Here is a 23,104-nt window from a genome sequence, read left to right as displayed (position 1 = left end):
TGAATATTCAGGTAGTCATTTTTATTGGAAATTTGTATCTAGATCTAATGGAAGAAGTTATATCTGGGAATCATCCACAAAGAGTCAATAAATGAAACTTGGGAAGCTAATGTATATTATAGAGAAGTACGCAGAGAACAGTTTTCAGGGGACTGAGAGAAAGAACCAACATTTAAAACACAACTGTGAAGGAAGTCACAGAGGAAAAACTCCAGGAACTTGCTATGATACTAGTATTATGATATGATAGTAGTATGATACTATTATTTTTTAATTCCACTAATCAACATCACATCCCAGAGCCATTCCAGGATAAAAACTTCCTTAATATTAACTGCCGGAGTACTGAAGAAAATGTGTTACTGAAGTGTGACTTATTTCTCTGTAATTTAAAAAATAGGAGTTTTCTGTTCTTTAAATATTCAAACTGCACAGTACAATTTTAACTGAAGCTACTCTCCCAACCCTGTTTATCACCTATTACAAGTTTGTTAATGGGCAAATAAAATGCTCATAACAAATTTTTAATTACATGAAAGTATAATTCTATAACCTGCAGAATATTTGATGCATTTTTCCTAGTCTTTTCAATGCCTCATTTTTATTACATATACAGAAATATTCACTGAAGGATTACTAATTATCAAACTCAAACACTTTACCATTCATTGTGCTTCCAGTCATCCTGACACACAGAAGTGATTTGCTCAGGATCCATAGCTAGAATTTAAAACCTGCTATTGGGACGCCTGGGTGGCTCGGTTGGGCAGCTGCCTTCGGCTCAGGTCATGATCCCGGCGTCCTGGGATCGAGTCCCACATCGGGCTCCTTGCTCATCAGGGAGCCTGCTTCTCCCTCTGCCTGCCATTCTGTCTGCCTGTGCTTGCTCTCTCTCCCTCTCTCTCTCTGACAAATAAATAAATAAAATTAAAAAAATAAATAAATAAAACCTGCTATTTACATCTCAGACTCCAAAGCCCAATCTTAATTATAAAACTGAAATCTCTGCTTCCCCTCTTCCCATTTAACATAACTTCAGCATTTCCCAGAGTAATAAGTTATTGGCAGCTTCACCTCTTATTTTATGGATACACCATGAATTATTTTCCTGTTTACCTGCCATTAGCTAGGTATGTGTGTGTACTGCTAGTATAAATAAGCCTGTGATTAACATCTGTCCCTAGATTACCTTATTGCCAATAATTATCTAAGAGTTATTTAAAAATGAATAGGGAAATTCACACAAACACACACACTGGCAAGCAGCAGTTGCCAGTGATCCTCTGATTTCTCTTTCTTAGCTTCCATATAGAATGAGCAATTAACAGTAATACAGGCTGAAGGAGAACAAAGGTAGTGTTGATATACAAAAGAGACAGTCTAAAACAATATTTGAAGTCACAGTTCATGTTGCTCAACATTAGCAGGCAGAAGGAATAGAGGAAAGAAAGTAAGGCTATCACAGAAAAGCCCATTTATTATTACCAAAGTTAGCTTCTGTGGAGGACTAGAGGCCACATACTAGCAGTCTCATCAATAATGTGACCATTATCTATACTCAAAATTTTCAAAAATAAAATTATATACATATGTATAATGTAATACAAATATTTTTTCTATCCTTTAGTTTCCAAAGCATGCTCATTCACATCTGATAGTACATATATCCTTTCTTGATAGGCCAGGACATTCATGTTATCCCAACTACACAAAAATAGGTGCAAAATAGAGTTATGTGACTTCCTTGCTTGAAATTATAAGACTAATTACATGTGATATTTATTTTTAAATCTCTTTATTCCCATTCCATCCTTTTGGCTAAACTTTATTCCTATATCTGCCCTTCTTACAGTTCCCTCTCTTATAAAAGGCATCATTATCCAGTGACCACAACCAAATCTTCTCCATCCTCCCACCTCTAGTCATCAAGTGCTAACAAGACATATTCCTAAATCTTTCTGGAATGGATCTCTTCTTCATCAGAATTCCCTTTTGCAAGTCCATTTCTTCATAAGTCTGACATGAAAGATTTTAATTGTTCTGCCGCAGTTTGCTCTTCTTTACTCAGTGGTGACAGCTAAAAAGCAAATGACAAAATATTTCAAAATCTTTAAAACATGTTTAATTTAATTAACTTCTACTTTTATATTTCCATAAACTCATACTATGTCTATGAGCACAAATTTTGGAAGGCAGGGATAAAAACAGATTTGGCTATCTAGATACAAGGTACTTTTCATGTCTGAGCTTTCAAAGAACTTGCAATTAAGTTGAAGAAACAAGACCAAACAGTTTAAGGATTGTCATTTTTTAATTTTTTTTTTTAATGAAACAATAGCCATTTTATTATGTTCATGGAATTGGGATCAGAAATTCAGGCAGGGCACAGTGGGGATGGCTTGTTGATGGTCCAAAGAGGAATTCAGTTGGGAAGACTTAGTAGCTGAAGGACGATTAGTATGGCTGGAATCTGGGATCATCCAAAGCTTCCTCATTTATAAATTTAGCACCCAAAATGGGGTGACTTGAAGACTTGGCCCAACCAGGCTTGTTAAGGGCTGTAGTTTAACAAAACTAAAGAAGTCACATTTGAATGCCATATTCTAAAAGCATCTTGAAAAAGAAATGTGAACAAGATAGTCTGGAAGTTTCCTCAAAATTGGAGACTTGAGCTAAATTTTGAAGGATAATTGAGATGTTTTTAGCTGCAAGTAACAGGAACACATTTCAAAATGGAATAATAAATTTTATTATTTATTATTATTTTAATAATAAAATTTATTACTGCACAATAAATACAGAAAAAGGGCAGACTTCAGGACTGGTTTATTTAGCAGCTCAATTAAAGACTCATTTTTTCCACTTTATCTAATATCCTTGCCTGGTGGCTTTATTCTCAGATGATTAGAAAAATGGTCCAAGCAGTGCTAGGAATCATGTCTATACACAATGTTCAAAAGAAGCATTTTTTCTTCCCACAGGTCTCTCAGCAGTGAGGAAACTCTAACTTCCTACTTCCAAACTTTCCCTCCTCACATGCCATATGAGTTACAAATCCATTCCTGAACCAATGTTAGTTAAAGGAAAATCCATTCCTCTTGCCAGTCAGATACCACCCCAGGAAGCTGAGGAAAGCACCAACTTTACCTTGGGCACAAGTGAGGGATAGCACACATCTCCAGGCCGGTATCCTATCTGGCAGCAAGGGAGAACAAATGCTGAGAAAACTACCCAGCAGACAGTATCCACCAAGAGCAGGTAGGAACAAAAGCAGAGGGGCAAAGAAAAGCCAAAAGGAAGTTTATAAAGGACTTCCACATAGCAATAACCAACAGGCTAGCTAAAATAAAGGGTTAACGGGGAAATTATTAGAGATGCAGCATGAAAGAATTAAAAATTAAAGTTAAAACTCTGCCTAACTATATAGGTCATCTCTAGAGAGACTGCCAAATCTGGAACACACCATACCTACAGAATAAGAATCTCTAGAGCAGTGCTATCCAGAACTTTCTGTGATATGGAAAATATTCTGTATCTATGTAGTCTAATCAGCAGATGAAGAAATGAATTTTTAATTTTATCTAATTACTTTACATTTTAATTTATGTAGCCACATGTGGCAACTGGGCTGCCCAGCTGGTTTGGCTAATCGAGCCAACATTTACCAAAAATGTTCATATGTATAAAATGAAAAATAATCATGGGCCTTACTGCAACCCACATTGTTACAGAATGTCACTCTTCTATCTCAAAAACAGGATGGGGTGCCTGGGTGGTTCAGTGGGTTAAAGCCTCTATCTTCGGCTCAGGTCATGATCTCAGGGTCCTGGGATGGAGCCCTGCATCCCCCATAGGGCTCTCTGCTCAGCAGGGAGCCTGTTTCCCCAACTCTCTCTGCAGGTCTCTCTGCCTGTCAAATAAATAAATAAATAATCTTAAAAAAAAAAAACAAAAACAGGAAATGGTTCTGGAGAGACTTTGTGAGTCCATGTTTGTCTTTGTGATAACTGTTCAAGGGATTTCAGACCATCCATTTCATAAACTTTCAAAGAATTTTTCTAGGAATTAACCAATCCAAAACTTGTAGAAAATTTTCTTCCTTAACACAAATATTTTAGAGCATCAGTGAAATATCACACATTCTTTGTTTTTTTGTTTGTCTGTTTTGACAGAGAGAGTACACACAAGAGGGGTAGTGGAGAAACTTAAGCAGGCTCCATGCCCAATACAGAGCCCAATGTGGGCGGGGGGGGCTCAGTCTCATGACCCCGAGATCACAACCTTAGCCTAAGCCAAGAGTTGGGCGCTTAACTGACTGCACCACCAAGCATCCAGGCACACCATTCTATTTTTAATGCCTTTTGAATTATATTTGTTTTAGGGGTTTGTTTTGTTAATTTTTATTCTGGAACAAATCTAGTCTTTTTTTTTTTTTTTGGTCTTTTGGCAGTCACCTTTATAATTAAGTGTATTTAAACCTTAATAGCTTAGGCCACCTGGGTGGCTCAGTCATTAAGTATCCCACTCAGTTTTGGCTCAGGTCATTATCTCCCTGAGAGGGGGGAGGGGGAAGGGGGGGGAGAAGGGGGGGCGGGGGGAGCCCAGCAAGGTTCTCCCCACTCAGCAAGGAGTCTGCTTTCCCTCTGCCCCTCCCCCTGCTCATATAGTCTCTTGCTCTCTAAAATAAATCTACAAAAAGAAAAACTTTAATGTCTTCATATTAACTAAAAAGATAAGGAAATACATATTCCCTTCATTTCATCTCCTTTTCTGTTCTCATCTCCCTATTTGTTGTTTAGTATTATCAACCCGTGTACTATTTTTTAATATTACCAATTCAAATGTATTTTCTATCCTTGCAAGTGAAAAACTACGCACCTTGATAAAGATTATATCAAGAAAATACCTGAACAGCTTGACTTTCTATTTCCTTTCTATTGTCTATAAATAAAGCACCATTTGCCCTAAATAGGCTTATCCCTTTTTTGTTCTTCATGTTCCCAAAATAATTTAAAGGGCCTTTTAGCTATTTTAGAAAATTTCAGAAGCCTGGACTTAAGCCTTTGGCTTTCTTAAGTATTCTCACAGTTCTGTCCCTATGACTAATACATCTTGTTTTATACTTCCTTTATGAGGTCTACCTTACATGTCCTTTAAACTCCGAGCTCCGTTACCTGGGTGGCTCAGTTAGTTAAGCATCTGCCTTTGGCTCGGGTCATGATCCTAGGGTCCTGGGATCAAATGGCGCTTTGGGCTCCCTACTCAGCGGGGAGTCTGCCCCTCCCTCTCCCTTTGTGTGCTTGCTCTCTCTCTCTCTCAAATAAATAAATCAATCTTAAAAAAAACACAACTGTGGTCTTATAGAACTATTTCTGGTTATACAACTCTCTAGAGATGGCATTCCCTTTTCTTCCACATTTTGATCATGAAAATTCCTCTAAGCTTTCTACTGTCTCATTTTTAAAGTAGTATGTACAAGATCCATTATATCCAACATTCCCCAACATGGCTATCAATTGAATCTAAAATATGATCTCCTTTTTCAAGGTCTATAACCAACCTTTCAGTCATTTCTCCTTGTTTGTAATTCTGTGATCCAAAGTAAAAGCTCCCTTAGCTTTCTACCTTCAATGTAATTATTGCTCCTTACAGACACTTCTTTTATTTTTTTATTTATTTTTTTTTTTTTGGATAGACACTTCTTTTAAATGAATGAAGATCTTTACAGATATTTAGATGATTGAAATCCTCTATCACTATTATAACTATTTTCTGCACCATTTTTAAATCTCAGTCAGAAATACAGCTTGTATTGATTGTATCCAGGAGGGACAATTTTTAGTTAATATTCAAAATAGGACTTTTCTCTTTTTTCACTCACCTAAATTTATCCTGTGCTTCAATAAATTTATGGATTTCTATATAATATATGTTAATATGTACATCCAGAACTACACCCAGTCTCTTCTCAAGATTTGTTATGTGCTTCTTTTAAAGGTTTTATTTATTTATTTGACAGACAGAGATCACAAGTAGGTAGAGAGGCAGGCAGAGAGAGAGGAGGAAGCAGGCTCCCTGGTAAGCAGAGAGCCCGATGTGAGGCTCAATCCCAGGACCCTGGGATCATGACCTGAGCCGAAGGCAGAGGCTTTAACCTGCTGAGCCACCCAGGCGCCCCTTGTTATGTGCTTCTATTTTCAGGTTCTGATCACCCACCACAAAGAGTATGTGACTTGAGCTGTGTTTATAGAGGTTATCACGTACATACTTTTTTTGCATTTTACATATTAGTAATATTACATATTATAAAACCCTTAATGTTTTAAATTCCTACTTCCTATTCCCTCTGTACCCTTTTTTTTTTTTTTATTCATTTGACAGACAGAGATCACAAGTAGGCAGAGAGACAGGCAGAGAGAGAGGAGGAAGCAGGCTCCTGCTGAGCAGAGAGCCGGATGTGGGGCTCGATCCCAGGACCCTGGGATCATGACCTGAGCCGAAGGCAGAGGCTTTTAACCCACTGAGCCACCCAGGGGCCCCACCCTTTTTAATTGCTCTTTCCTCCTCTACTATTCATCTCCCCAAGACCTAACATCTGAGATACATCTAAGGTATCATTTTATACTTTTAATTGGGTACTGTTCTCTTTTCTGCCAGTGGCAATACAAAGAATTATTGACCAAATTAACCTCAGTAATGAACCCTTAAGGTTAACTCTCACTAAAAGCCCATAATTCAAGTAGCTTAAACCAAATATAGTTCAGGGTTGGCAAATAAATAAATAAATAAATAAATAAACCAACCAACCAACCAACCAACCATGTATGTTGCCCCTAACTGCATTTGTGCAATACCCAGACTCAGTTCCTCAATACAACACTCTAAGAAGCTATTCCCAGTTAATTCATCTGAGTTGACACCAAAAATGAAAACCTATTGGCCATTTTTTGTTCACATAATTAAGCTCTACTCTCTGATTCCAACCACATACACACTGTATTTTCTTTTGAAAGCCCTCAACTTTGCCTTAATAGTAAACGCAAATTTTACCAAATCCTTCTCTAGGCTATTTAAGATCATACTGTCTAGACCAGCAGCTCACACTGTGTTATTTTTTTTTTTTATTTTACTCCATCATATCTGAAGAGTTTTACACAATCAGTGATAGAGGCTCACAATTACAAGGATTTTTACCTGAAATCAGAAGGGAACGGGGGATGGAGGGAGAGAATGAAGGTCACGCTTACCCAAGCTCACCAACTCAATTTAAAAAAGGAGAACTAAAAAAGTCACTGATACAGATGCTTTCCACATTTCTCAGTTTTACTAGTTCTTACAGGAACTGCAAAACTGGTAGATTTAATAAACACTACCAAGTTTTCTCTTCTAACATGACTACATAATCCAAGATAGCACACCTCTTTATTAACTATGTCAAGTCCACATGCTTATTTTTCTTAATTTTTTTAAAAGATTTCATTAATTTATTTGAGAAAGAGGGAGAGAGAGAACATGAGTGGGAGGAGGGGCAGAGAGACAAGCAGACTCCTGTTGAGCAGGAAGCCCCATGTGATGTGGGGCTCGATATAGGGCTCAATCCCAGGACCCTGAGATCATGACCTGAGCAAGTCAGACGCTTAACCAACTGAGACACTCAGGTGCCCCCACATGCTGAAAATCTCATTTCTATCAACAGTTCAAACTGACTACTAAATCTCTAAATGAAAGTTAATGGGGATTTATCTTTCAAAAAGACACTCAGAATTGGGATACCTCAATGGCTCAGTCGGTTGGGCATCTGCCTTTGGCTCGGGTCATCATCTCAACGTCCTGGGATGAGCCCTGTATCAGGCTCCCTGCTCATTTGGGGAGCCTGCTTCTCCTTCTCCCTCTGCCATTCTCTCCTGCTAGTGATCTCTGGCTCTCTCTCCCTGTCAAATAAATAAATAAAATCTTAAAAAAAAAAAAAATTAAAACTCTACAAATCCGGGGGCTCCTGGGTGGCTCAATTGGTTAAGCGACTGCCTTTGGCTCAGGTCATGATCTCAGGGTCCTGGGATCAACTCCTGTTTCAGGCTCCCTGCTCAGCGGGGAGCCTGTTTCTCCCTCTCCCTCTGCTGCTTCCCCTGCTTGTGTGCTCTCTCTGACAAATAAATAAATAAAATCTTTTAAAAAAACAACACCACAAAAAAACTCTACAAATCCAACTTGTCAATTGAGAGCATTACCTCCAGGTCTGTTTGCTTTTGTAGCTCTTGTATCATGGTCATAGTCTTATTGACAGTAGCACAAATGCGGTTCTTAGTCTCTTGCTGCTCTGCAGCAATTGGTTTAAAGCGTGCATGCAAAGTTTGATATCGAGACTTTATTGCTGACAATTCCTTTAAGAGTGTAACTGGATTTTTCTGTATCAGGAAAAAAAATAATATATATATTAAATAGTGAAAAGGAAAAATTAAGCTTCTTTTAAGAATTAAAATAAATACAACACCATCCATTTAATTCTACCATTCATTTAAGTGAACATTGTATTTAATTATGGAACTCTGTAACAGAGGATGGGAGGAGGGGAAAAAAGAATTATAAGACCTAGATCCTATTCTCAAGGAAATTAAAGCTTAGGTACAGAAATAACCCACACATGCACACAAAATAGAAATATTAAAATAAGCAAATAAGGTCACATTAGAAAAAAAAGTCACATAAGATACATAACATTTGATACATATTTCACAATAATTACACAGTATTTTAACAATATAATTCTAAATACTCAGAAGGTGAGTAAAGGAAATATTTTGATTTGTTCTTAAAGAATAAGACAATTTAAAACTACTTATAAAATTCTTAAACATACTGTTATGGGGCTAACGTATGTAGAAGTACCAATTAATAGACCTCACTGTACAAAATTCATGCCAAATCAAGCAACTTTATAAGTTACATTGGTTTTTCAAATTCATTTTAGAGTATAAATAAAAACTATTCCATAAGAGACATTTGTAAAGGGTCCTTTCCACCACTTGGTAATTTACATTCCTAGATGGTTCCTTAGCAAACCCTATAATACTATTCCAAACAGGGCGCCTGGGTGGCTCAGTGGGTTAAAGCCTCTGCCTTCAGCTCGGGTCATGATCCCAGGGTTCTGGGATCGAGCCCCGCATCGGGCTCTCTGCTCAGCGGGGAGCCTGCTTCCTCCTCTCGCTCTGCCTGTTTCTCTGCCTGCTTGTGATCTCTGTCTGTCAAATGAATGAATAAAATCTTAAAAAAAAAAAAAATACTATTCCAAACATTCTCGACTCCCTCCAATTCCCATGCACCCTTTCTTGACACAAGACCTCACCATCTACTATACAGAAAACAGAAAACAGCTAGTACAAACTCCATCTTTCTGCCTTTTCCTCTCGAAAAGGAAAACACCTATGGACATTCTGATCCTTGCTCTGCCTATAGCACTATCACTATTATTGTTGTTTTGTCCCCAAATCCTCCAGATCCTTTAATTTCCTATATTTCTATGACCTTTTCAATTTCTCCCTTTGCTTTTTGTTTTTCTTTGAAGTTTTTATATATTTTTTAGTAATTTCTACATCTAATCTGGGGCTTGAACTCACAACCCTGAGATCAAGATTCATGTGCTCCTCCAACTGAGCCAGCCAGGTACCCCTCAATATCTCCCTGTGTACAGACTTCAAATATGAATAGATGTTCCCTATGCTGGAAGGAAATTAAGTCCTTTTGACTCTGTTGTCGCTTCAAAATCAGTTTTATTCTTCTCACTCCATTTCCACCAGCCTACTAGGTCTTATAATAATACCCTTCCCTAATTTAACACTACATAGACTAGTATCTTTTGCCAAATTATTGTAAACAATCAAAAGGTAGGATTGCCAAATAGCATATAATTCTGATACCCTTCCTTATGCTTCTCTTATTTCCTTCATGTTCCTATCTTCTTAAAATGAACTCTTGATTTCTATAAAACTATACTATCTTGGTTAGCTTCCTACTCTACAGATTATATCCTTCAGGGGCCCTATCTCATGGCTGTGGCAGAGACTTCGTTTATGGTCCTCTTTTCCCTGTTTCTTTGGAGATTTTTAAGTTTCTGATGATGGAAAATCTAAATAAAAATGATTCCCACAGGAAGGGAAAAAGAAGAGAAAAATCTAACTTTAAGACTGTTGAAATAATTCTGCAAGGGATGATCAAGACCTATAGCATGAGCAATAGAAGTAGGACAGGAACAAAAGAGAGACCCCATGAAAACATTTAAAAGATCTTAATGGTATATCTGATGTGAGCAAAGGAATAACAAATGACACCAAATATATCACGTGGTATATAAAGGAATGTGTATATTAGATGCCTACAACTCAGTGTATACCCCAATGATATTGAGACCTATCCTCTGACCTTCAGAGCTATATTTCCCATCATGTTTCTAGATGCTAGACATTGTATTGGATGAAAGAAATACAGTAGAAAAACTGAGAAATACAGTCCCAAAAAACTCCTAGAAGATAGGGGGTAGGAAACACAAAAATGAAAACAGGAAAGAAAAGATAAGAAAAATGGAGGATAGATCCAAGAGGTTCAATATCTCACTGAGATAAAAACATAAAAGAGGTTTTCCTCTGAATATTCTTTTCTTATGAATACAAAAGGTAAGTAAAGTTATAAAATTTCAAATGCATGAGAAGATCTATACCATAACCATTAAATGAGCATAAAATATTCTGAAAGTTCTAAGAGAGATGGGTTCAGGAAGGGGGGGCGGTAAAAAAGGAGGAAGACACAATTAGAATGGCATCAACTTCTCAACAGGAACACTGAAAGCTAACACACACACACACACACACACACACACAACAGTGATGTTAAAGTTAAGAGAAAATAATCTCATCTGGAATTCCATACTCAACCAACCATCCATCAACTAAAAGATTAAATAAAGATTAAATAAAGAAATTTCCAAGTAGTCCTTATATCAAAAAGTTTTAGCCTTTTGTGTACTCTTCCTCAGGAAACATCTAAAGGATACGCTTCACCTGATCAAGGAAATGAACCAAGAAAGAAGACGACATTTGATCCAAAACAGAAGTAAAACAAAGAGAATTACTGAAATGATGGTTAAGAAATCTCAGAAACACACCCACACAGGCGGTCTATAAACAAGAGCACAGATACCACTGGGAGGGATGTGGAAGAAAATGAAACTCAGGGATCATGTGATATGTCGGGTAATGTCGACAAGAGTTTTACAGTTCTTTTAGAGAAGTCTGGGGTTGGGGTGCTTACATGGTTCAGTCAGTTAAGCGTCTGACTCTTGATGTTGGCTCAAGTCATGATAATCTGGGTCCTGAGATCAAGTCCTACACTGGGCTCTGTGCTCAGCCGGGAATCTGCTTGAGATTCTCCCCTTCTCTCCCTGCCCCTCCCTCGGCTTGCACACACTCTTTCTTGAATAAATAAATAAGTCCTTTTTTAAAAAGGCCAACTGAAATAATGATACATGCATAGAAAAACTAAGCAAACTGGAGAGGAAAAAAGAAACAATTATTAGCTCCAGAAAAACAAACTGTATAAAAAAGGAAAAGCAAACATAGTATGTTACATGACTGACAGAAGCAATATTTGCAGAGTAATAACTGCTATGGTCTGAATGAGTCTCTCCAAAAGTCCTTTTTTAAAAAATTTCTTTGAAGTTTGTTTATTTTTTTAGTAATCTCTACACCCAACATGGGGCTTGAACTCATTATCTCAAGATCAAGAGCCATATGCTCTTCTGACTCAGCCAGCCAAATGCCTATCAAAAATAATTTTTTGAGGGGCACCTGGGTGGCTCAGATGGTTAAGTGACTGCCTTTGGCTCAGGTCATGATCCCAGGATCCAGGGATCAAGCCCCAGATCTGTCTCCACTGCTCTGTGGGGAGCCTGCTTCTCCCTCTCCCTCTGCCTGCCACTCCTCCTGCTTGTGATCAAATAAATTAATAAAATTCATTTGTTGAAACCAAATCTCTTGTAATTGGGAGGTGAGTTGTCTGGAAGGCGATTACATCATGAGGGCAGAGCCACCATAAATGAGATGAGTACTCTGATGGAAGAGATCTTCTGCTATAGGAATACAACCGGAAGTCTGTGACCTAGAAGAGGGGCCCAAACTATCTATGCTGGCACCCGGATCATAGACTTCCGACCTCCAGAACTGTGAAACTAACTTTCTGTTTGCTTATAAGGTAGCTAATCTGTGGTATTTTGTTACAGCACCCCAAGTGGACTAAGTCATTATAATATAAACACTGAATATGGATATAGCAAGAAATTGTGAAGATGGAGGTAAGTATGGGCAGTAAAGTATTTAATCTTTATCTTTCATAACAAGAAGTTATTTTAACAACAACAGCTAAAATATAGTGCATACTCTGGACCAAACTGTTCTAAATATATTACATATATTACTAATTTTATCCTCTTTCAATCTATGAGCAGATAGTATTATCCCCATTTTACAGACAAGGAAACTAAGTACAGAGGTTAATTGATTTGCATAAGTCACAATGCAGATCTCAGATTTGAACCAGAATAGCCAGTATCCAGGAAATCAATTTCAGATGGGGGGAGGGGAATAGCAACACAAGCATACAATTTTTTCTTTTTTTTTAATTTGACACAGAGAGAGAGTGAGCCAGCACAAGTAGGGAGAGTGGAAGAGGAAGAAGCAGGCCCTCCACTGAGCAGGGAGTCTGATGTGGGACTCAACCCCAGGATCCCAAAATCGTGGCCTGAGCCGAAGGCAGTCGCTTAACCAACTGAGCCACCCAGGCGCCCCAACACAAGCGTACTATTTAGAAACATGAAGGTAAATACAAGAAAATGCTGAAATAAGGTGGTGACCTAACTGAGGGTGGTAAAGTGTGAAACAAGGAATTACTGATTCATTATATGCTTTATACTTCTGTGACTTTTCAAATTATTTGCAAAAATTAATTTGACAAAAATAAAAGTTTAAAGTTGGGAGGCAAATTGGTATGAAGGTAGAGGAGATCAGCTGTGAGGTGATAGTAGATTATGCAAATATAAATGATCTTGTAGGTAACTAGAATGGGGCTCAGTTGTGAATTTCCCAGAGACCTATACATATAAATCAGAAGAATGATGAATTCCCAAACACAAATTCATAGGAAAAAAAAAGTGACAAGAACTAAATTCATAGAGAAAAAAATGTAGCCAGTATACTAATCCTTCAGGATTCACCAATCTAGGAAAAGAAAGGATTGGTGAACAAGGCATAAGGAATAAACAGCCATAGAGCTAAGAGTTAGGATAGGGTAATTAGGCAATTACTATACAATATATTGTTGTGACATTAACTGGATCTAATAAACTTGATATGGCAATGATGAATTCAGGATAATTAGATTTTACAACTGAGCACCATAACACAGAGGAAAAAAGTTTTGTGCACATAGCGTGTTTTGTCTGAGTGATTGGCTTCTTGGGAGCCACAGTGTTCTTCTATCAGTGTTTGTAAACTACCTGCACTTTATTTAATTTTGTGCCTATAACACTTCAATTCCTTTAGGGTTTTGTTTATTGTAAGTGGATGATCATTTATGACAGGTCATAAGAATATACAAGTGTGCTTGGGTAATGATAGTGCTAATGATGAGGGAAAAGAAAAAACCAATATGGGGTGCCTGGGTGGCTCAGTTCGCTAAGTGTCCGCCTTCAGGTCATGATCCTGGGGTCCTGGGATCGAGCCCCATTGGGCTCCCTACTGTGTATGGAGAGCCTGCTTCTCCCTCTCCCTCTGCCCCCACCTTGCTTGTGCTTGCTCGCTCTCTCTCTCTCTTTCTGTCAAAGAAATAAAATCTTCATCCATTCGTCTGTAGAAGGGCATCTTGGCTTTTTCCACAGTTTGGCAATTGTGGACATTGCTGCTATGAACACTGGGGTACATATGGCCCTGACTGGAGGAGATTATGCTGAGTGAAATAAGTCAGGCAGAAAAAGTCAATTATCGTATGGTTTCACTCACTTGTGGAGCATAAGGAATAACATGGAGGACATTAGGAGAAGGAAATGAAAAGTGAATTGGGGGAAATTGGAGGGGCAGATGAACCATTAGAGACTGTGGACTCTGAGAATCAAACTGAGGATTTGGGAAAGGTGGGGTGGGGGGATGGGTGAGCCTGGTGGTAGGTATTACGGTCACATATTGCATGGAACACTGGGTGTGGTGCATAAACAATGAATCTTGGAACACTGAAAAAAAATTTTTTTAAAAAGAGCAAAATTCAGGATTACAAAGAGCAACAGAAAAAAATAAAAATAATAAATAAAATCTTTAAAAAATACGATGAAATAAAAAAAGAAAAACCAATACGTGAGCAAAAAGCTCAACACAGTTAAGTCTTTTAAAAGAAATAAAAGGAAACATGCCATTAGTTGTATTATAAATTTAAAAGACCTACAGGAAAAATGCTCATAAAAGCAAATAAAATTATCTTTCTACAAGTGAAGAACACAGTAACAGAAGCTTGTAATTTACTGTATCTTTATATCTGATTCTATGTAAAATTGTTGACTTTTATGCAGAACTACTGACAGACTCAAAATCACAGTATAATAAAGATAAACAGCTAAACAAAATTATATGTATGTATGTGAATATGAATATACACACACAGACACATCATAGTGGTTGGTACACAGCAATGTTCACTGAGCATTTATTGCCACTATCATCATGTAGCGCTATTAGAAGTTAGTATAAGTGGTTTATTTTCCTGTTCCTCATTAGAACTATGTCAGTGAAATCTACAAACATTAAGATCATGGTTTTCTTCCTAAATGTCACACACAATAAAGGGAGTTACTGGATAAATATTTTAAGTGTTTGAAGTTAAAGTTCTTCAAAACTTGACAGAGAATTACCATATGATCTAGCAATTCCACCTCTAGGTATATATATATATATATATATATATAGAAGAACTGAAAACAAGGACTCAAAAAGATAAACGTATACCAGGTATGTAAAAACATAATACCCAGAAGATGGAAGCAACCCAACTGTTCACTGACAGGCAAATGGATTTTAAGAATGAGATATCAATAGATAGATAGATATCATGGAATATTATTCAGCCTTAAAAAGGAGGGAAATTATGATACACGCTACACCATGGATGAACATTGAGGACATTACATTAAATGAAATAACCCAGCCACAAAAGGACAGATATATGACTCCACTTAGATGAAGTACCTAGAGTAGTCAAGTTCCTACAGAAGAGAGTAGAATGATGGTTGCCAGGGATTGAAGGGAGTGGGGAATGGAGGGTTATTGTTTAACGGGGGCAGAATTTCAGTTTGGAAAGATGAAAAAGTTCTGGAGATGGTCATGATGGTTCCATAACAATGTGACTGTAATTAATATAACTGAACTGTGTACTCAAAAATGGTTAAAATGATACATTTCATGTCACATATATTTTACAATGGGAAAACAAACTAAGAATGTAAAATACTACAACTGCTTTGGAAAGCAATTAGGCAGTTCCTCAAAATATTAAACACAGAGTTGCTATATGGCCAGCAATTCTACTCTTGGGTATAAAACCAAGAAACGAAAGGAAATGTCTATACAAAAACTTGTATATGAATGTTTATAGTAGCATAATCAAAAGAGCCAAAAGGAAGAAACAACCAAACTATTAACTGATGAATAAGAAAATATAGCATAGCCATACAATATTATTCAGCTATAAAAAGGAATGAAGTGGGGTGGCTCATTCAGTTAAGTGTCTTGACTCTTGATTTCAGCTCAGGTCCTGACTCATGGTCTTGAGTTCAGGTGCCACAGTGGGCTCCACCCTGGGCATGAGTCTACTTACCAAAAAAAAAAAAAAAAAAGGAATGAAGTACTGATTCATGCTAGAACATGGATGAACCTTTAAAACATTCTAGTGAAAAAAGCAAGACATAAAAGGCCACATATAGGGAATAGGGATGCCGAGGTGGCTCAATTGGTTAAACATGCCTTCAGTTCAGGTCATGATCCCAAAGCCCTGGGATCAAGTCCTGCATCGGGCTCCTTGCTCGGCCAGGAGTCTACTTCTCCCTCTGCCTGCTGCTCTCCCTGCTTGTGTGCTCACTCACTCGCTTGCTCTAACTGACAAATAAATAAAATCTTTTTTTTTCAAGGGCCACATATTGTGATTCCATTTATATGGCATGTTCAGACAGCAAATCTATAGAGACTGTACAGACAGAAAGTAGATGGTGGTTATGGCTGCACAACTGTGAATCTAAAAACCATAGAACTGTACATTTTTTTAAAGATTTTATTTATTTATTTGACAGACAGAGATCACAAGTAGGCAGAGAGGCAGGCAGAGAGAGGAGGAAGCAGGCTCCCCGCTGAGCAGAGAACCCGATGTGGGGCTCGATCACAGGACCCTGGGATCATGACCTGAGCCGAAGGCAGAGGCTTTAACCCACTGAGCCACCCAGGCACCCCAGAACTGTACATTTTTAAAGGGTGAATTTCATGGTATGTAAATTATAGCTCAATAAAGCAGTTTTTTTAAAGGAAACTTGTATAAGAGAAGAATAACTGAAAGTAGAACAAAGATGAGGGATAGAAGGTGGAGGAAAAGTGGAAGCACCACATGAAATGTTTTCTACTTAGTACCTGAAAAATATTGACTCAGATGAGTCCTATGGATAGTCATTAGGCAATATCACTGGACCAAACTGGTTGGTTGATCTTCAGTCAAAGAAAAAAAGAGGAAAAGACAAAGAAAAAGTCAACACACTTAAGGAGCTAAAACAGTTCAAACTATACTCCCAAAGAACTCTAGGATTAGAATCTAACAGTAAAATCTGAACATTCACAATGATTTCCCAATTTTATGTAAAATGTTATTTTAAGACTACTATGAAAAATTATATACTAAAAAATTGGACAACCCAAAAGAAATGGATAAATTTCTAGAATTTTCTACTCTTCCAAAACTGAATCAGGAAGAAATAGAAAAGCTGAACAGACTGACTACTAGCAATGAAACTGAATCAGTAATCAAAAAATTCTCACTGGGGCGCCTGGGTTGGTGTAGTTGATTAAGTGTCCAACTCTTGGTTTCAGCTTAGGTCATGATCTCAGGGTCATTACATGGAGCCCTGTGTCAAGCTCCATGCTCAGCATGGAATCTGCTTAAGACTCTCTTATCCATGGAGCAGCTGAGTGGCTCATTCGGTTGAGAATCCAACTCAATTTCAGCTCAGGTCATGGTATCGGGGTCATGGGATCCAGCTGCATGTCAGGCTCCATACTCAGCAGTGAGGAGTCTGCTTGAGATTCTTTCTCTCCCTCTGTCCCTCCCCCTGCACTCGTTCTCTCTCTCTCTCTCAAATAAATAAAATTTTTTTTCAAATAAATAAAATTTAAAAAAAAAAAAGACTCTCTCCCTCTCCTGCTCTCATTTTCTCTTTCTAATAAATAAATAAATCTTAAAAATAAATAAAAAACTCCCACCAAACAAAGTCCAGAACCAGATGGATTCACAGGTGAATGCTACCAAATATTTAAAGAGTTAATACCTATTCTCCTCAAACTATTCCAAAAAAACAGAAGAAGAAGGAAAACTTCTAAATATATTCTACAAGGCAAAATCTACCTTGATACCAAAACCAAACAACAACAACAACAACAAAAAACCACTACAGGGCAATATCCCTGAAGAACATAGATAGAAAAATCCTCAACAATGTATCAAAAACCACATTCAAAACTATATTAAAAGGATTATTCACCAATCAAATAGTATTTATCCCAGGGATGCAAGGATGGTTCAATAATTGCAAATGAATCAATGTCATATATCAAATTAACTAAATAGGAAAAAAATCCTATCTCAATGTTACAGAAAAAGCGTATTACAAAATTCACCATCCATTCATGATAAAAACTCTCAACAAAATGAGTTTAAAGAGAACATAGCTCAATATAATAAAGACCATATATGACAAACCCACAGCTAACATCTAACAGCTAAAAACTGAGAGCTTTTCCTCTAAGCTCAGAAACAAGACAAGGATGTTCATCCAATCTTGCCACGTTTATACAACATAGTACTGGAAGTCCTAACCACAGCAATCAGACAACAAAAAGAAATAAAAGGCATCCAAATTGGAAGAAGTAAAACTGCCATTATTTGCAAATGACATATTATACATTCCAAGAAACTACTGGAATAAGTTAATTCAACAAAGTTAAAGGACACAAAATTAATAAAGAGAAATCTATTGCATTTCTATATACTAATAATGAAATAGCAGAAAGAGAAATAAGAAAACAATTCCGGGGCACCTGGGTGGCTCAGTGGGTTAAGCATCCTACTCATGATTTCAGCTCAGGTCATGATCTCATGGATTGTGAGACTGACATACAAACAGCCAACAGACACATGAAAAGATGCTCAGTATGGCTAATCATCAGAGACATGCAAATCAAAACTGCAGCAAGACAACACCTTATATCTCTCAGATTGGCTAGAATCAAAAGGACAAGAGGGGCACCCGAGTGGCTCAGTCGGTTAAGCGTCTGGCTTCAACTCAGGTCATGATCCCAGAGTCCTGGAATCAAGCCTCAGGCCAGGTTCCCTGATCAGCAGGAGAGTCTGCTTCTCCCTCTCCCTCTGCTTCCAACCCCACTTGTGCTCACTCTCTCTCAAATAAATAAATAAATAAAACCTTATAAAGAAAAGAAAGACAAGAAATAACAAGTGTTTATGTGTAAGTAGAGAAAAAGGAACCTTCATGCACTGCTGGTAGAAATGCAAATTGGTGCAACCACTGTGGAAAACAGCATGGAGGTTCCTCAAAAAATTGAAAATAGAAATACCATATGATCCAGTAATTCCACTAGTACTGGGTATTTACCCAAGGAAAATAAACAGATACACAAGAAAACAAAAACACTCTTTGTGAAAAGATGTATGCACACCTATGTTTATTATAGCATTACTTACAACAGCCAAGATGTAGAAGCAACATAAGTGCCCAATGATAGATGAATAGATAAAGAAAATGTGGTATGTATGTACAATGTAATATTAGTCAACCATAAAAAAAGAATGAGATCTTGTCATTTAGAACAACATGGCTGGACCTAGAGGGTATTATGCTAAATGAAATAAGTAAGACATAGAAAAATAAACACCATATGATTTTGCTTATATGTAGAATCTAAAAAACAAATAAATAAACAAAAAACCCCAAATGAACAAACAAAGCAGAAACAGAATGAGAACAAACTGGTAGTTGCCCAGGAGAGGGGGATGAGAGGATAAGCAAAAAGGACAATGGGAGTACATGGTACAGGCTTCTAGTTACAGAATGAAAAAATCATGGGATGAAATGTACAGCATAGTAAATATAGTCAATGATATTGCCACGGTATTGTTATAGTGTCGTATGGTAAGATATGGTAAAGCTACAGTTACGGTGAAAATAACATAATGTATAGAGTTGTCCAATCACTATATTGTACACCTGAAACTACGGTAACATTATCTATCAACTATACTTCCATTAAAAGACAATGTCATTCAAAAGAAATGAAATCTTGGGGCGCCTGGGTGGCTCAGTGGGTTAAGCTGCTGCCTTCGGCTCAGGTCATGATCTCGGGGTCCTGGGATCGAGCCCCACATCGGGCTCTCTGCTCAGCAGGGAGCCTGCTTCCTCCTCTCTCTCTACCTGCCTCTCTGCCTGCTTGTGATCTCTCTCTGTCAAATAAATAAATAAAATCTTTAAAAAAAAAAAAGAAAGAAATGAAATCTTGCCATTTGCAACGACGTGGATGGACCTAGAGGGTATTATGCTGAGCGAAATAAGTCAATCAGAGAAAGACAATTATCATATGATCTCCCTGATATGATCTCCCCGGAAACGTTGGGGGGTTTGGGAGGTAGGGAAGGAAAAAATGAAACAAGATGGGATCGAGAGACTCTTAATCTCACAAAACAAACTGAGAATTAACAGGGGAGAAGGGGGTATGGAGAGGGTGGTTGGGTTATGGACATTGGGGAGGGTACGTGCTATGGTGAGTGCTGTGAAGTGTGTAAGCCTGACGATTCACAGACCTGTACCCCTGAGGTTAATAATACATTATATGTTAATTAAAAAAAAAAAAAAGACAATGTCGTTACAGGGGTGTGGGGGGGGAACGAGGGAACGACACATTATTTTATTTTATTTATTTATTTTTTTTTTTTAATTTGTCAGAGAGAGAGGGAGAGAGAGCAAGCACAGGCAGACAGAATGGTAGGCAGAGACAGAGGGAGAAGCAGGCTCCCCGCCAAGCAAGGAGCCTGATGCGGGACTCGATCCCAGGACGCCAGGATCATGACCCGAGCCGAAGGCAGCTGCTCAACCAACTGAGCCACCCAGGCGTCCCTAGGGAACGACACATTATTTTAATTTGTACTTCTACCAAATCCAAAATAATTCTTAAGTACATAAAAATTTTCTTAAAACTATGATATTTATCTGCTGTCAAAGATTAACATTAGTGCTATAAGTAGTCAATTACTATTAACGACAATGCTTAAAAACTGTTTGCTTTAAACAAAATTGTTAGGGTTCCTGAGTGGCTCAGTCAATTAAACGTCCAACTCTTGATTTTGGCACAAGTCATGATCTTGGGGTGATGGGATCAAGCCCCGTGTGGGGCTCCATGCTAAGCAGAGAGTCTGCTTAAGGTTCTCTGTCCTCTTACTCTCTCTCTCTCTGCCCTTCCCCCAGTTCTCTCTCTCAAATAAATAAAAATATCTTTTAAAAAAATTGCTTTTATCTCCATGGGCATGTGTACATGTAGTTATAATTTTATGGAACATAAATGGAGTTAATATTTCAATCAATCTAGAGTTAGAATAACTAAGTATATAATTTTATGCAAAAATCACAGTTCATGTAACAAATTTATAGTATATCATTGTCTTCCTCAGAAAATATCATGACTATCATAGTTTCTCCCTTCTTATTTAACAACCACTCTACAGGTATCTATATTCTCTCTCAGATTTCAGAGGCTTCCATAGTGGTTTATACCTCTGAATTCAATAATTCTTTTTTTTTTTTTAAAGATTTTATTTATTTATTTGACAGAGAGAGATCACAAGTAGGCAGAAAGGCAGGCAGAGAGAGAAGAAGGGAAGCAGGCTTCCTGCTGAGCAGAGAGCCCGATGTGGGACTCGATCCCAGGACCCTGAGATCATGACCTGAGCCGAAGGCAGCGGCTTAACCCACTGAGCCACCCAGGCGCCCTGAATTCAATAATTCTTGATTAAGCATTAAAAAAAAAAGTAGCCACACATTTCCTTGACTACAGGTATAATCTCTTGTATGCTGTGACCAAGCTTCTAAACATGAAAATATTTTAAGATTCTGTAAATTTAGTACTTAATAATTTAACTTATAATATACTACTATTAAAAATATTATCATAAAATCTTTTAATAAAATTATCTGTTAAAAATAGATTTCTTTTGCAGATTACCTTGCCTGCTGTAACAGGATGATTAGTCTTGATTTCATATTCCAGCCTGTATTGAATGTAATCCAGATCAGAGTCAGCTTTCTGGAACTAAAGATCAGCACAAATAATTTTTTTGTGAACCAAAAGACAGATTAATAAACATGATACTGTTAACTATTCTTCTTTTTTCCTCTTTTTTTTTAGTATTTCAATAAGAAATACACTAATTTTGTAAATATGGAAATAGAAAAGTATATAAAACCTCCATCATCTATAATACCTGTGCTCTATTAAAAATTTAAAAACTAGTTAACATTTTGAAAATGCATTTAAATGTTGAAAATGTTTCTCTATGCATCTTTCTTAGATTTAGAACCAAAATTAAGACACCAAGCAACTACTGTCACGTATTAATACAAGAACTAACAATGGTTTCCAAAATTCCCAGGGTTGACACACTCATCACTGAGGCAGCGTTTTTCTACCTTTGGTAGGAAATGTCCAAGCTAAAACACAAAACAAATTTGTTTTCAGGGATACATGCAATTTTACCATTATCTGCAACTCCATTAAACAGTGAACTACAAGTATTTGTCACATAGACCAAAATTACAGACCTTAAAGAGACAGGGATTATACAAGGAAAGCTACATACAGTACAAGAGTAGCAATCTAAATTATCCCAGTTTACTGAACCTGGGTCCCAGCCTGGGACCTTGATGTGCAGTAAACCCCAAACAGAGAATGGAATACTCTGTGATTACCAAAATTCTATCTTTATAACCAAAAACTTCTGGAATAGAAAAAGAAGAAAAAGAGACAGTTTTTATTTTTAAATTTTTTTCTAAGAATCTGTAGCTGATTTGCATTTCTAACAGCAGAGTTGCCATAAACCAGAAAAATACATTAGTTCTTAATTTAAAACAGCACCTCAAAACAAATGGTTACTTAAAATGTCTTTCAGAAAAGGGAAGCTGGGTGGCTGAGTCGGTTGAGTGCTCAACTCTTGGTTTCAGCCCAGGTCATGAACTGAGTGTCATGGAATCCAACCCTGAGTGGGGCTCCAAAGTCAGCATAAATTCTCTCCCTCTTCCTCTGCCCCTACCCAAAATAAAATAAATAAATAAAATATTTTTTAAAAAATGTTTTTCAAAAATGAAGGCTTTTCATTTGCTTATATAATTGTTAGATTAGATGCTATGATTAAACTATCCAATAATTAGATTTCATTAAGCAGACTAATAATAACTATATATAGGGGTGCCTGAGTGGCTCAGTTGGGTAACTGCCTGATTTCCACTCAGGTCATGATCCTGGGGTCCTGGGATCAAGCCCCATCTCGGGCTCCCTGCTCGGCAGGGGAGTCTGCTTCTCCGCTCCCCTCTGCTCCAGCTCGTGTGCACTCTGTCTCTCTCACTCACTCATTCTCTCCCTCTCTCAGATAAATAAAATCTTTTAAAAAAATTAAGGGGCACCTGGGTGGCTCAGTTGGTTAAGCGTCTGCCTTCAGCTCAGGTCATGATCCCAGGGTCCTGGGATGGAGTCCCGCATTGGGC

At 37.5% G+C, this 23,104-nt stretch overlaps 1 protein-coding gene across 2 annotated transcripts in view; it reads right to left on the bottom strand.

Annotated features, from left to right (window-relative positions):
* Positions 1 to 975: 975 nt before the first annotated feature.
* Positions 976 to 23,104, bottom strand: part of LOC111151509 (spindle and kinetochore associated complex subunit 2) — a 39,572-nt gene continuing 17,443 nt past the window's right edge. For both annotated transcript variants that reach the window (XR_002640859.1, XM_022509539.1), the window contains 3 exons: positions 21,570 to 21,656; positions 8,229 to 8,405; positions 976 to 2,077 (listed from right to left, as the gene is read on the bottom strand). Coding sequence is in view for 1 of the 2 variants with exons in the window: in XM_022509539.1 (XP_022365247.1) it covers positions 2,009 to 2,077; positions 8,229 to 8,405; positions 21,570 to 21,656 (333 nt within the window). In the remaining variant the exon portion in view is untranslated. The remainder of the gene's footprint in view (positions 2,078 to 8,228; positions 8,406 to 21,569; positions 21,657 to 23,104) is intronic.

Source organism: Enhydra lutris, unplaced genomic scaffold (genome assembly GCF_002288905.1).
Source record: "Enhydra lutris kenyoni isolate GAN:26980312 unplaced genomic scaffold, ASM228890v2 scaffoldscaffold26, whole genome shotgun sequence".
NCBI classification, from domain to species: domain Eukaryota; kingdom Metazoa; phylum Chordata; class Mammalia; order Carnivora; family Mustelidae; genus Enhydra; species Enhydra lutris.
Note: the sequence above shows the minus strand (reverse complement) of the source record. Positions and strands in the feature narration are given on the sequence as shown.